This window comes from Crocodylus siamensis, chromosome 1, assembly GCF_052110815.1.
Source record: "Crocodylus siamensis isolate JL-2025a chromosome 1, ASM5211081v1, whole genome shotgun sequence".
Classification (NCBI taxonomy): domain Eukaryota; kingdom Metazoa; phylum Chordata; order Crocodylia; family Crocodylidae; genus Crocodylus; species Crocodylus siamensis.
Genome location: NC_143395.1, coordinates 414,046,641 through 414,060,998, shown reverse-complemented (window position 1 = coordinate 414,060,998; position 14,358 = coordinate 414,046,641). Strand labels below are relative to the sequence as shown.

At 46.8% G+C, this 14,358-nt stretch overlaps 1 protein-coding gene across 1 annotated transcript in view; it reads right to left on the bottom strand.

The window, feature by feature from the left end:
- GUCY2F (guanylate cyclase 2F, retinal) overlaps nucleotides 1-14,152 on the bottom strand; it is a 45,657-nt gene extending 31,505 nt beyond the window's left edge. Inside the window, exons 1-4 of the mRNA XM_090031778.1 lie at nucleotides 13,408-14,152; nucleotides 9,595-9,896; nucleotides 7,697-8,051; nucleotides 2,351-2,435 (exon numbers count right to left, since the gene is read on the bottom strand). Coding sequence (XP_089887904.1) covers nucleotides 2,351-2,435; nucleotides 7,697-8,051; nucleotides 9,595-9,896; nucleotides 13,408-14,152 — 1,487 coding nt within the window. The remainder of the gene's footprint in view (nucleotides 1-2,350; nucleotides 2,436-7,696; nucleotides 8,052-9,594; nucleotides 9,897-13,407) is intronic.
- Between the last annotated feature and the right edge of the window lie 206 nt (nucleotides 14,153-14,358).

Sequence of the window (14,358 nt, the reverse complement as noted above, 5' to 3'; positions counted from 1 at the left end):
GTTTTTGGCATTTGCTGGTAGTTGGAGTCTATTTCTACCCCGGTAGAATAGGATCATCCAGGCCTCTGCTGGAAGGAGGGGATGAGAAGAGCCCTCCCATGTTTTCCCATAGGATAGTAGTCCACACACTTTCCTGCCTTGAGCAGGGGGCTTTTCTGCACCTTGTATTCAATATTCATTAGATTTCATAGATTTAATAGAAGTTAGGGCTGGAAGGGACCTAGGAAGATCATCGAGTCCAGCCCGCTGCCCCAGGGGCAGGAAGTCAGCTGGGGTCATAGATTGAATGAGTAATATTCATTAGACTAGATCAACAACAGTGGGGTCAGAGGCCAGGGTCAGGATCCAGCTCCCTTCCCCTCCAGGGCAGCATCAAAGATAAAAAAAGATACCCTGGAGATCTTTAAAAAATATCTTGACATGCATCTTGCTGGGGTCATCTGACCCTAGCAGTTTTTCCTGCCCAAGTGCAGGGGGCCTGGACCCGATAATCTCGTGAGGCCCCTACCAGACCCTAACATCTATGAATCAGTCCATACTCTCTCTCACACCATAGGCTGAGTGTTTATATACTCCCTTCCTTCGTGTCAGACCATCATCTCCTTCAGACTGTTGACTTCGGGGTTGAAAGTTCATCGTGACCCATAAGTGGCCTTACAAAAGCAAGGTCTGGTGCCTCTGGGAACAGCCTCCGCTAGAAGCAGTCAGCAAGCCTTGCTCTTATTTATACAGCTTAGTGGCTTGGAGACAGAGAGAGAGCAGGGTTTTTTTTAGTCAGGAAGGATTAAAGCAAAGTCCTTGGATCCTGCAGCTGGAAAGGGTCCAGAGGCAGTAGTGTGCTCAGGCAGAGGAGCAGATTAGGATGCTACTCAATGCCAGGCACCCTGAGCTGGTGTGGGCAGCAGGGGCTATTGCACTTGGGAGAAAGATCAAAAATTCAAGAGATGCTTCTAATTGGGGGGTCCAGGGCTGGCCTGGGTTGGGAGGAGGAATCCATCCAGCATACCTTGAATATTTGGCTCCAGGCCTCAGTGATTGGTATTTATTGATTGCCATTTATTGGGTATAGTTGGAAAGGAGAACAAGCCTTTTACGGCGTCATGACTGTGTCTGTGGTGATCAGCACGCTAGCGTCTGACCCTACGTGCACCCTGGAGCTGGTTTGCTGAAGCTGACCACACGCTCTTCCCATGGGGCCTAGGGCATCAAGTACCAACAGGAGCCCCTCCTACCCCTTCTTCACTTAAATGATTTGGGGGTGGAAGTCCTGCTGTTGACTCCTCCATCCATCTTTCATGCTGTCCTTGTTACCTGTTTAGTTATAGTCACTGATAAAAATAACAGAGCTAGCTGGAAGCAGAGAGAACTGGCAAAATGGACTGGATTGAAGCACACCCATAGCAACCGAAGGCCCCTATTCAGAGACGTTAGCAGCCAGGGTCTGCACCCTGGACTGGAGCAGCAGCAAGGCCAGGCTGGCAGGGGTAGCAGCTGCCTTTTCCATCCCCCTCCTCCCAGTGGGTGCCTGGGACAGGTGCCCTGGTTACCCACAACGTGGCTTGCTGCTACCCCTAGTTCTTCCCCCATTGAAATCAATGGCAAGGCTCCTACTGAAGTCAGCAATCCAGGATAAGCCCTTAAAGGCGCATACAGTGGCTGCCGTTAACATGGTTGTATTTCATGTTCTTTGAAAGGAACGGAGATGGAGCTCTGGGGGCAGGGTTCAGCCCTAGTTACCAGAATAGGGGGTGTGAAAATTACTGTACGGGAGCAGACCAGCACTCCTTTAGAAACCCTGAGAATACCAGTAGCTGATGCTTCAGGGAAGAAACCCAGTAAGGAACAACGTGGAATAAGCAGAATAGCATTTAGCGTGGAAGATCCTACAGGCAGCACCGCACTGTTTGCAGTCTCCTCTACCTGAATAGGAGCAACAACTGCATACTTAGCACTTCCGCAGAACTAGTCACCTTCTGGGCACTTTAGAGTCATCACCCAATTAATCCGCACAAAATCCCTGTGGGTGGATCGGTCACAGCCTAGCTATTGTACAAAACCCGGAGTGGATTAGTGCAACTCTGGGTCCTACGCAGGACATTACACAATCCGTGTAGCGCCAGGTTGTTCACGGAGCTGTGTGCAGCTGACAGTATTTGATCTGCACTGTCTACATGGAGAGGTCTGGGGCAGCTGGCGAGCAGATGTGGAGCAGTGGGGAACGTAATAGAGATCTGGACCATTGCAGGAAGCTTCTGAGTGGCCTCAGGGCTACTGATGAAACTCTACCCCGAAACAGGAAAGAAGGGCAAGCAAGCAAGCATGCAATCAAAAATATTACTGCAGTGATCACCTGATGAGATGAGCAAGACCTGCACCGCACAGCACCAGGATAAATATCAGTACCAGTCCCAGCATCACCATCATAGGTTCAATACCTACGTGGAAGGGAGAAAACAGATCAGAAAGACTGTCGATTTTAGGAGATAGACAATGACGTGACCCCCTGCCCCCATGCTAGTGTTACAAAGCCGAGCACCCAAAAATGAGGGGCTGCCTTTTGGTGCTAATTTGGCCTTCTCGCATACATTAGGACAGGCTTGTCCAACTAGCAGCCTACAGGCTGCATGCAGCCTCTGAGGACTTAACTCACAGCCCATGGGCTCCCTCCTGGGTACCACTCCCAAGATCATTCCTGCTGCTGCTGGCACTAGTTTCTCTGGGCTCCCATTACCTCCTTCAGCTACTGCTTCCTACCCCTGCCCTTAGAGGTGAGGCATAGCATCCCTGGGGGAGCCCTTGGATGTGCAGCCTCTGGCCACTCACAAGAGGGACGGCCCTGAATAAGGACATGCCCTGGAATTACATCACCACATCCTGCTTTTGTCACTGGACCCCTACTTCATTCAGTGCACCAGATGTGCAGGAAAAAGTGTGTGACCACATGCATAAAGGCAGTATCATAGTGTGGATGGACTAAGCGACAGCATGAGGGCTGCACCATCAGCTTTTTATTCTCTCACTTGGAGTGCAACCATTTTCTGATGCAGCTTTTAATCCCTTTCCTAAGCTTTTATGAAGAAAAAAAGTCCTAGAAACTACAATGCAAAATTTTCAGCACATGGACTCCCACTGACTGCCACATCGGTCATCTGAAGGGCTGGGACCTCTAGATCCATAGTGTTACTTGGTGAGCGAGACAACAGATTAACTGGCAGCAGTAGAAGGCTGTTATCTACCATGCATACCTCTCAGTAGAAAGGATGGAGCTCCATACATTGCCAGGACGTTTCATAGCTATGTGCCAGACGGCAAATGAAGGGTGAGGCTAGGGACTAGAGGGTTTAGTTCTGGTGTCTGTTGTGCCTTCCTTCTGCCTTACCTCCCCTAATCATCCCCTGGCTCCCCTCTGCCATTACCCCTTCCTAGCATCTGCCCATCAGCCCCCGTCTCTGCCCACCTACTTCTTCTCTCCTTTCTCCATCTCTTACTTATGTTCTCCCACTGTGTTGCTATCCTCATCTTCTCCTACTCTCCTACAGTTCCCAGTGAACTCCTCTCCCTTTTCTCCTGCTCGTGTCCTGCTTTATCCCAGGTTCTTAGCTTCTCTCTCCCCCAAATTTCCCCTCTAGTCCCTCACCATTTACCAACCATATACAGCACAAGAGTTTTTTGGAAGTTTTACAACTTAGTGTACTTAAGTAGACCTGGGATACCAAAAGGCCAGCCCCACCAGCTGACACTAGGCCAACCCCACTGCCAGATTCAGAGTCCCTGCTCCAAAACATGAAGCTCCTACTATGTCTTTGTGAAGAGCTGCAAGATTTTTTTTTTTTAACACAGGGTAGACAGTACATTTGCCCTGACCCTGTCCCTGAAACATTTACATTGAACTTAAATTTCAAAATAGGTCATCCAGAGGCATATTTATGGCCAAGGAATAGGTCACAGATATAATGGGAAATGTTGGGCAACCTACTGCGAATGGTGCTATTTCACCTGTAGCTACTAAACAGAGTTAGAGGGTTGTTCTCTTTCATATGTGTCATCTCTACATTTAGGCCACGCTGCTAGAAATCCTGTATTGGTACAGGGCAACCTCTAGAACAAGAGTGTTTTGGCCCTTCAAGAGAAGATGGTGGCAGCTTGGGGCTTAGCCCTTCAAGGCAAAGGATTTGGGGAGATGTAGCCCCCAAGAGAGACTGGTGGGAGGCACTGGTCTAGGGCATGCGACAGAGGGATCATGTGGTTAGGACTACATAAAGGGAGGCATTGGGGCAGTTGCATGGAGCTGTGGGAGGCAGGAGGTAGAGAGTTGAAATGGGAGAAGACCAAGGCCTTGCGCAGGAGGGTGGTGACTGGGACTGAGCCTTGTCTAGGGGTTTCCAGTCTGGGCCTCTCCACGAGAGCTGGAGGGGAGTAAAGCAGACCCCATGACGGAAAAGGACTATTGCAGTGAGAATACCAGACTGGCTTGAAGTCACAAGGGTAAGGCTGGGGGTGGGTGAAGGAACTGGGTTAGCTTTGGCTTAGGAGGAGAAGAGACTTTTCCAGGTGGAGGCTTCTCCCTCCGTGTCTTATCACTACCTCTGGCACTAGATTATAACCAGCTCCCTTAGAGATGGCGCTATCACTGAGGAGCTCCCATGAGATGTCATGATGTGTCTGCCTATGCGCTCTTGTAGCAATACAAGTGAGCTTAATTGCTAGGGCTTTAACCCTGAAAGAAACAACATTAAAATTCAACTGCTTTGCCATGCTCCTATTGCTATAGGAGGAAGCAGGTCTAACTACTTATACTGGCATCATTCGATACCCATATACCTGCTATGTCTATCTATCCCCTTACTGCATAAGCTTGCATCAGCTAATCTGGTGCCTCTATTCCTGACAGGCTTTAAACGAACCTAAACTATGGTGACATAACTCTGTTTGTTCCAGGAATAAGATGCCCTGGTTTAAAATGCTTTTGCCATGGAAAAAGGAGCAGACAAACAACACCGTTACAGCAGATTGAACCAATCTTCAGTAAGTTTCCCTTTCTTCCCTCTGTCTTCTGTATGTCCATACCTTCTGTCACATGAGCCTGCCTGGAGCCCTATTATGTATCCCCAGTATGAGGGATATTATTTCTGTGTATAGACTGCTTTAGATAACAAGCTACACTTCCTGTGGTGGGTTCAGCCAGGAGATAGACTTAGACGTGATGTTGTCCCACTTTAGCTACTAGTTATAGTAAATGAATTTAATTAATTGGTGCTCCCTCTTGTGTGTGGAGTCTCCTCTTAGATCTGATTTCAGCACTTTTTAAAGATCCATTTTCAATTGATTTCTTGCTGGTGTTAAGCCAGATCCTGGAAGCATCTCCTTAGCTCAAAATGATGTAGCTCAGCCTGAGCAGGGTCTTGATTTTGTGTAGCAGTTGCTCAGCATTGTGGTCATGTATATAGAAGAGACCCAGGGTTTGCTTTCAATGCCTCAATGAGGCTGTTATACTCTTTTAAAAAACAGCCAGACCAAAGTCAGCTTCTGCATGTCTAATATCACCACCAAGACCTGACTTGGTCATACTAGCTGGAGGCTGCCGCCTGTGCTGTTCCAGACAGAGAGGGTACTGGTGCTGTAAAATGGAAAAACCTTTACTGGGGATGGGATGTGGGCGGCATTATCGCATGCTCAGTTGGGAATCCCAGACCCGATGTCCACCTCTCTGCGTGGACACTGACCGGAAGCAAAGCACTATGCTATAGCACTGCATGCTTGCTGCACCTCGCTGCTCGGGTGAACAGAAAGCATTGATTCAGAGCGGATGGCTAGCACTTAGCAGAAGAGTGCATTTTGTGTAGGACTCTCAAAACAACAGAAGCCAAAACTCATGACATCCTTTGGCGTGTCCCCCCTCTCCCATTTTCCTGATTTGCTGAATGGCAACATCAGTAAGCCTGTCTGTCTCAAGTACCACTGCAAGATGATGCCGAAACCAGAAATAGGACCCAGGAGCCGTGCTCTTTCCTCCATTAGCCCAACCACTTGACAAAGACTATCTTGAGCTAAAACCACGTGTCCAACCCTCTCCGACCAGGGGCCAGGCTGTGACCTGGATTGGATTCCACCAGTAAAAGTGAATCTTAGAAATAAAAGCTAACCACAATTGACAAATGTTTGAAGCTTCATATTTTTGAGTAGGTAGTAAGCACTAATTCTGATTCTTCAGTGAAACCAATGGTTGTAAGTGCAGCAGGACTGGCCCCTAAGTATAATTACAGAAATTGTCAGCATAACTCTGAAAGGTGGGATTATGATTTCTACCTAATGGATAAAGGCCAGGCCTATAGTTGTAAATCAATGTAGCGCTGACCACAGTAGGACTAGACTGCTATATACCCACTATTGGCCTGGCCAGGAAAAATAGGCATAATTCTGTGTTGCCACTAAATACGTTAACTGTAGCCTAAGAGTTATCCTCTCCTAGGGTTTTGGCTCTCTAATTGCACCCTTATTACTGCAGTGCAAAGGCAAAAAGGCAAGATTGGTACCAAATCTCCCACATATCCAGCCAGGCTTCAATGACTGCTATTGCACAGAGCCTTTGATTGCCACCTCTGTAACCAACTACACCTCAAGTAATTTTCTGTGATTATTTTTTCTTGCTGCGATAAGTTTCAGTGATCCTTACAGCCTGCTAATTAGCTACGTGGAGAAGCTGCTGCTAATCGGGACAGCCAACCGATTTGGCCCTTTAATCCATTTGGTGCACAAAACAGTTATTGCCATTTAGGCCACAATATAAACTCTGCATGCGCTAATGCATGCACTTATTCAATTTTCAGTGAGGGATAAGCTTGCCTTAATTTACCATGGGGTGCGATCACATGCAGAGGCAGGTACTACGGAGTAGCTGATGCTGTGGAAATTCACACCTTAGCTTACTTTGCAGTCACCAATTCACCTACTGACTTCATAGCTGCATATTCACTTCTGCCTGAGTACATACCAGTTGAGGAACCGTGCTGCTAGGTACTCTACAAAGACACAGGAGAAGTCATCCTTGCCACTCACTGACCACAGTAGACACCGCAGCTGATAATCATTGACAATAAATGCATAGCAGCAATGAGTCTAAAACGATTTTGTATTCCTGTTTGCCACTGGGCACTGGGCTGTATCCCATAGAAACTCCCATAACTCATGGGGTAAGGGAAAAATATGCAATGCACAAACAGAGAAATGACTGCTGCATTCTAGTCTTCCCTGCTTTTCTGGGAGGTGGATGGGACTCTTCAAAATTGTATGGGGCTTAGGTGGAGCAGAGCAAGATGGCAGTTGTTGTGCTATTAGGGGAAAGGACAGAGCAAGTGGAGGGCTGAAAATGGAGACCAAGGTTAGTGATGAAGAACGCGGCTGGGGGTGGGAGGAAGCCAGAACAGAGGCAAGGTGGCAAGAGAAGGTAACATTCAAAACTGGAACTTGTGCAGTCACAATCTGATGGGGTCACTTGAGATGGACCTTACTCACTGGCCGAGGTCCAGATATCCTGGACTTTCAGGCCATTTGACTTGGTACATGGTCATCTCTGTGGTGGACTAAGCCAAACGCTTGGGTCAGAACAAGTTTGCAGTTTGGGGAGGGTTCAGATCCTGGTCTTGGGTGTCTGCAGATTTGACCCACCTCGGCATAAACCCAATATTTCATATCTTACCTCCACTGCATACGCCGTTCTGATCAAACCAGCAGCCGGAGTCTGGTCTCGGTGGGGATCCACCGGGGAAGTGTATCGGTCGGCCTAAGAACTGCACCGATTTAGCAGACATGTCCACCAAGTAGGCTGGAAATAGCTGGTTCCCTTGGCCCACTGTGTCCAATACCATATAGTTGTTCAGCCCCTGCCCTCCGCTGTCTGTGCGTATCCTCTGGCTGAATCCAGGGAAGTCCAGGTTTTTGATGTTTTCTGACAGCATTGGTCCTGAAACTGGGTCCCCTTCCTTTTGAGCATTCTCAAGAGCCTTGGCCATGAAGTAGATGGCATCGTAGATTGTTCCAAAGAGTGGAGAGACCTGAAAACACAGTAGAAATTAAGTTAATGCTACACCGACACCAGTATCAAAGCCATCCCCCGCTTTCATCTAATTTAAAGCTCACAGTGGGCAGGGCGCTGGTCCGTGACTAAGGGGACAGGTTCGATTTCCTGCTTTGCCACCTGGGTGATTGTAGGGGTGTCTTCCTTTCCCTTGCCCATGCACTTCTCCAGGCAGAGTTTCACTGGGCACCATCCAATGGCTAAGATACATTCAAGGGACAGCGAGTAGCTGAATTTCTTTGCTAGGTGTCCTCCCTTGGCAGCCTAGCTATTGACCTGTAACCTGCACTCCTGTTCCTGTTTCCTTATGATTTGTCCCACAGAAGTAGTGGATGTACATTTGGTGACTTCCCTCAAGTCACTGCGGTGAGGGTTGCAGTTCCTGGGGGGCGTAGGCCTGCCATCAGCATATAACAATTAGATTTTGCTACACACTTTCTGTGCCTCCCAGGGTGAATTGCTTAAGTGCTGCAATGACACATTATGTGAGACCCTAATTTAAAACCTTGAACCAGCTGTTGCCTAATCCTGGCATCTAAATGCCAACATGAACATTTCCTAGGCCTCTAAAGTAATGGGGCTCCAAGTGGCTCTTAGCTAAACCCAAACGTATTAACGTGTGGATGCTTTCATTTCTTTCAAACAAGTTTTTACAAAGATGCTGTGAAACTGCTGTGTTGCAAGAAGGGCTGAGCCCACAACATTCATCTCTGCAGCCATTTTCAACATGTCACAAAGCATTTGGTCTTCTGAAGGGGCACCCCAGGGATTGCACCTGTGGGATCCCAGGGACCATGTAGCTTATCTCCACCATACCGCTAGGCCCTTCTTTCAAGGCACAGTTTGTTATTAAAGCCCACAAAATAATACCAGAATGGAGCTATTCCCTTAGACAAAGGAGGCTTTGAGGCCTAGAGGCTGTTCCCTTTTATCCTTCATTGCTGCTTCAGGGTCTGCTGCAGAAGCCTCCCCCCATCCAATCACATTCCCTGCTGTCCCACTGGTGATTTTTGTAATTAATTGGTTGATTGATCTCAAATGGGAGTAGTTGATTAGTTTTAGGTTAGGGTAGGCCAAACTCCCATTTTAAGATCCAGCTACCCAGTTACAATCATGGTGTAAAACCTCAAAACGCTGACCAAGCAATGTCGTTGCCTTACTGTTTCAGCAAATCCATTGGGTCTCTTCCCTTCTGGACAAAGCTGAGTTCTGGTCCTACTGCATATAGCCCTTAATGGGCTCCCTCAAAGATGCCTTTTTATCCTCCATGACCTTCCAACACAGCTGTGCTCCTCAGGAGCAAAACAGCTGGAGTATCTTAAATGCAGTTTCTATTTGGGATAGAGGATTCTCGGTAACATCTTGCCAAAGTAATGTGGACAGTGTTTATTTCAAAGTGCACAACATATTTTTTCAATCACATCTAGCGTCCTCATCATTTGCTTGACACCTGGTTAATCAATGACCCCTTTATCCAACCCAGGGGTACAAGTGACTCCCAAGGTAGAAAAAGTGCTTACCTGTTCGGTTTCTAGCTCCATTGGGATTTCACCACTTTCTTTAGCTTCCCTGAATGCATCGTAAAATGTCCTTTCTTCAGCCTCCATTGTGATAGTCAGTACAGCATCATATGCCTCCTGGAGCTTACGGTTGTTGTCAAAAGCACTGAACGAATTGTTTTGGTAAGGGAGACTGTAAAGTAAAGTGTCGTATGGAACAAAGACGTATCTTCCATCTGTTATTCCCATTTCATGAGCTCTTGTGAGCAAGGCCGCCTGTTCTTCCCCTCCGATGAGCACAGAATGCATGCACATAATGATAACTAAAACAAGAAATCATAGAGAGCGTTACTGAGTTTTCTTATTTCTGCACACAAAATAGCACCATAGAGAATGGACAGCCTGAGCTGAAACATCAAATCCAACACAGCTCCTTCCCACACATAATGCATTTGCCCAGGGGGCTGAGATCTGGTGGTCTGGTTAGCTGGAGGCTGGAAAATCTGAAGCTTGGGTCTATCTGTATGTGCTATAGAGCATGATGATTTTTTTTAGGGAGGCCACAAGCCAAGCATGCTGTCTGCTCAGGCCAACGATGGGGTATGCTGAGACTGTCAGCTCAGACGGCTCATACAAGCTGTAAGCGGGGAACACTGGGAAGAGATTCTGTGCAAAAAAGCAACTTCTTGGGCAGTGCAGGGACAAACCTAAAAGAGGAAAACAAACTTTTTGTGAGTCTCTTTCTGCAGAGCAAAAGAAAGCAGAACTGTTGAGGTCTTTGTGGAAGGCCCTGGGACCTTGCTAAAGGAGCTGAGGCTTCCTGGTGACTCCACTGGGCTTTGGATGGAGCCATAAAGATATCTCCACCCTACTCTCCTTAAATAAGCGTTGTGGGTTTCATGGTAGACTTCTTGGTCTTGGATGGAAAGAAGGCAGGGCAGTGTGGCCACTTAGGAACTGTGAATAGTATTCATACCACTGGATGAAGCAGACTGTCACCTATGAAAGCTTATCACCTCTGAAGCACTTAGTCGCAAAGGTGCCATCCTGCCCTACCTCCTTCTTGACTGCAGGCTAACACAGCTAACTACCATGTGATAAGGTTATTTCTACTGTTTTAGGAAAATGTTAGACAAGCCCCTGTCTGGGATGTTTTGGATAAGGATGTTCCTGCCATGAGCAGGAGGTTGGACTAAATGACATCCTGAGGTCCTTTCCAGCCCTACTTTTCTATAATCCTAAAATGCAACACCTCTCTAGACTGTGTTGATTACACAGGCGACTGGTAGGGGATGCACAGTGATCCTGACAGGGTTGGTGGCTTCTGTGGGTGCCCCCCCTCCCTCCACCCTTGTGAGATTCAGGAGGCACCAGTCACTCATGGTTGAGTATCATCAAGTTGCTGCAGGAGATGACTGCAAAGCATGCATTTCTTTATCACAGTTAGCTAGGGAAATATTGTAAATGAAAGTTGTTCACCCAGAGATAGATTAGGAGGCATAAATTATTCAGAAGGAACTTGGTACCATTTTATTTTTAATTGTAGATAGAGTAGTATGACATGTTCACCTCAGAGCTGTAATGAATATGTCTACAAGGCACACATGAGAAACCAGGGTAGCTACTGCAATTATAGGGCTGGAATCTAGCAACTGTCTCTATAATTAATTGTGCCTGACAGCACAAGCCCTCCCTATGAGCACTTCTGGAAGTCACTGTCTAAATCCAGCTCCGGGGTAGATGGTGTGATCTGATCACTGGCCAGGGGACCAAGAGGACCTTGAGTCCCAAATGTGGTTCTAACATTGACTTCTTGTGTGACCTCATACAAGCCTTTACTGTGCATCCGTGTCCTCATCAGCTAAAGGCAGATGATGGTCCTGTCCCTCACTGGGATGTAGTGAAGAATAGTGGTTAGACCAGAGCAAAAGGGTTTGAATTGGAAAGCGTTTACTTTCTTTTTTCACACAAGCTCAGTTGAATCCTGAATGTCTGAAGAGCACTGAGTAGGTGATTATGGCTAACAGGTGGATCAGCGAAGCCTCAGGCCAGGTTGGCTAAACTTGCCCTAGAGCTCAGACCTATACCACGCATTTATTTCTTCTGTTTGTCCTCCCTTTGGGGCCATTTACCACCCCTCTTCCTCTCTGTCTCACTTCAGCTACCAGTCCCAAATAAGGGTCTCTCTCTCTCCATCCCAATCTGACTCCTCAATTGTCGACTCATTCTAGGGTCACCTCCCTCCTTTTCTATGGTAGTTTTGCCACCTACCATGACTGTGGAAGACCCTTCAAATTAGGGTTCCAGCAAACCAACTGAGGCCCCAAGTCAGCTCTTTTATTATAGCTGAAGCCCTGCTGGGGATTGCCCAGGACGCTTTGAGCTCTTCTAGTGCAAAAAGAAGCCCTCAGGCTTCTAGTGAAGGAAGGAAGTTCTATGGGACTGTCTTCCTTTCGCTCTGCCACCAACACCCTCATAGAACTAGCTGGAAGAAACTATATGACGCCGATGCCGTCTTTCTGAGGAGATGGCTGCATGCCACCCAGAGACACATCCTACAAGCTCTCATCTCAATAGGAAGCTGAAATTCTAACTGTAGTGAGCCAAATGGTCTTTTAATCACAGGCGTGCTCTGAGCCTGGACCCTCCAAGAGACACTATGCCCCAGGAAAGTTTGCCATCCTTTGGGCAGAAGTGAGAATCAAGGAGCTGTGGCTGACCACTAGGTCGCTGGGGGTGAGGGGACCTCTTGTGTGCCTCCATACTGTGTATGCACCATTATACAATGGCCAGCCAAGATGTGGCCCTTTTCATCTGAGGAACAGCATTTGGATCTACTTCAAGTTTAAAACCACAAGGGTCTTGACTCCTTCCCCTCCCCTTGCACCGTTTCTGTCTTGGATAGTGACACACCTGTGAGGACAACTCCCAAGTCACTGAATCTGAAACTTCAGCCTGAATCGGTCCTTTCATCCCAGACCAAATCTAAACCAATCCTAGGCTGAATTGTTGCGCCGCTTTCTTCACACACTCCAATTTTTGAGATTGTATTAGCTCCTGGTATATCATAGATTGTATTAGCTCCTGACATAAAACACTTATTTCTAATGCTGGTATATCTATAACCTAAACTTCTAAATGCCCCTTCAGTTAGCAAAACATACCTCTGTGGCTCATCCTCTACAGCTATATCACTCCATTGTGTCTTTTAGGACCACAGTCCTAAAATATACAGCATTATGTGCATCCACTCTGAACAAAATAAGACAGGTCGCAGAATTCATGCACCCAAGGACTTTGAGAAAGTAAGATATGAAATAGCAAGGAGGCAGCTATTTCATACGCCTTGGTACAGGATTTTCCTCATTGCTCCTGCCTTTCTGTAACAATGTGCTATCTCTGGATTCCATCTTCAGTCTAACTTTTTTATCACCATGGGAGCTTTGAAAGGATGTGCTCAGACTAAAGAATAGAAATGGTCAAAAGAAAAGGTGAACTGTATCTGGGATCTAACCAGCCAGTAGCCTCTTTGTACAATTTTCAAGGTCATTTTTAGATAGGCCTCTGCTAAATGTTATCTTCTCAAATGATCTGGGACAGATCTTCACCTGCTGTAAATCACTTCAGCTGGCTTTCCACAAGGAGTACTACAAGATGTTGGAATGTTTGAAGGAAGTTTCAGTTACAGACAGGTGCAATCCTGACTGCAGGAGTCAATACCAAAACTCCCATTGACTTTGATGGGGTTGGAATTGCACTCTGTATATTTTTAATCTTCTAGGTAAAATAGATGCCAAACTAGAAAACAAATAAAATAATATATAAAACACTTACTTCTAATGCTTTTAACGCCTGCAATCTCCTTCAAAGCCTTGTCAGTGTCTTTGTCCCCATTACCCATCGAGGTTACAATTCCTACAGGAAGCCCTTCATTCCTGAAAGCCCTAGCCAGCTGGTACGCAGTGTCCACCCAGATATCCTCCTTCGAAGAGATGATGCCAATGTGAGCCCAGTGAAAGTATTTCATTAAAATGAATAAAACTCTGATTGGGGAAGGCAAGGTCCTTGCAAGTGTAAGCTCATTTATGGCAGCATCCAGCTCAGAGTTGATGCACGTCCATGAAAAGATGGCTTTATTCCAATTATTCCCTAACAATGTAGCAACATCACAGTATCCAGGGTTCAGAGGGCCTACAAAAACTGATGAAACGATTTCAAAGTCAAGGAATCTAGCCAGGGCTTTGGACGTTTCACATCCTTCTTGTAGGATTATGTAATCCAACTCCTGGTCAAGATCTAGAGAAGGGTCCTCATTGATTCGGTCCACTGCTAACTTAGCAGCCACTTCAGGAAAGGCTTTGGAAAAGAAGGGGTCACAATCCCAGGGTCCTACTAGCCCCATTTTAAAGGCTTCACAATGTGCTGGACAGCTAAGCACGATTATGCCCAAAACCAGCCACCCCAGAGCCTCCAAAAATGAAGATGTCCGATAGGACCTCAAAACACTGGACTGATGCAATCTAATGTGCTTCCACAGCACCCGGAACAAGCTGTTAAAACACAGCGGGAGAAAGGACATTGTCTTACAGCAGGTTAGAGCCAAGCTGAATTCTTCAGGAGCCCATACGGCGTTCTGCCAGCTGTTGGAAGAAAAGCAGACTGCATTTACCTTTCTCGTGGTAAATTGTGTGTGTATGTGCAGCTGTTCTGTTTGAAAATGCATCACTCATTCATCATGATACAAGTTTAAGCATGCTTTCTAGGGGATACAAAAATTTGCTACTA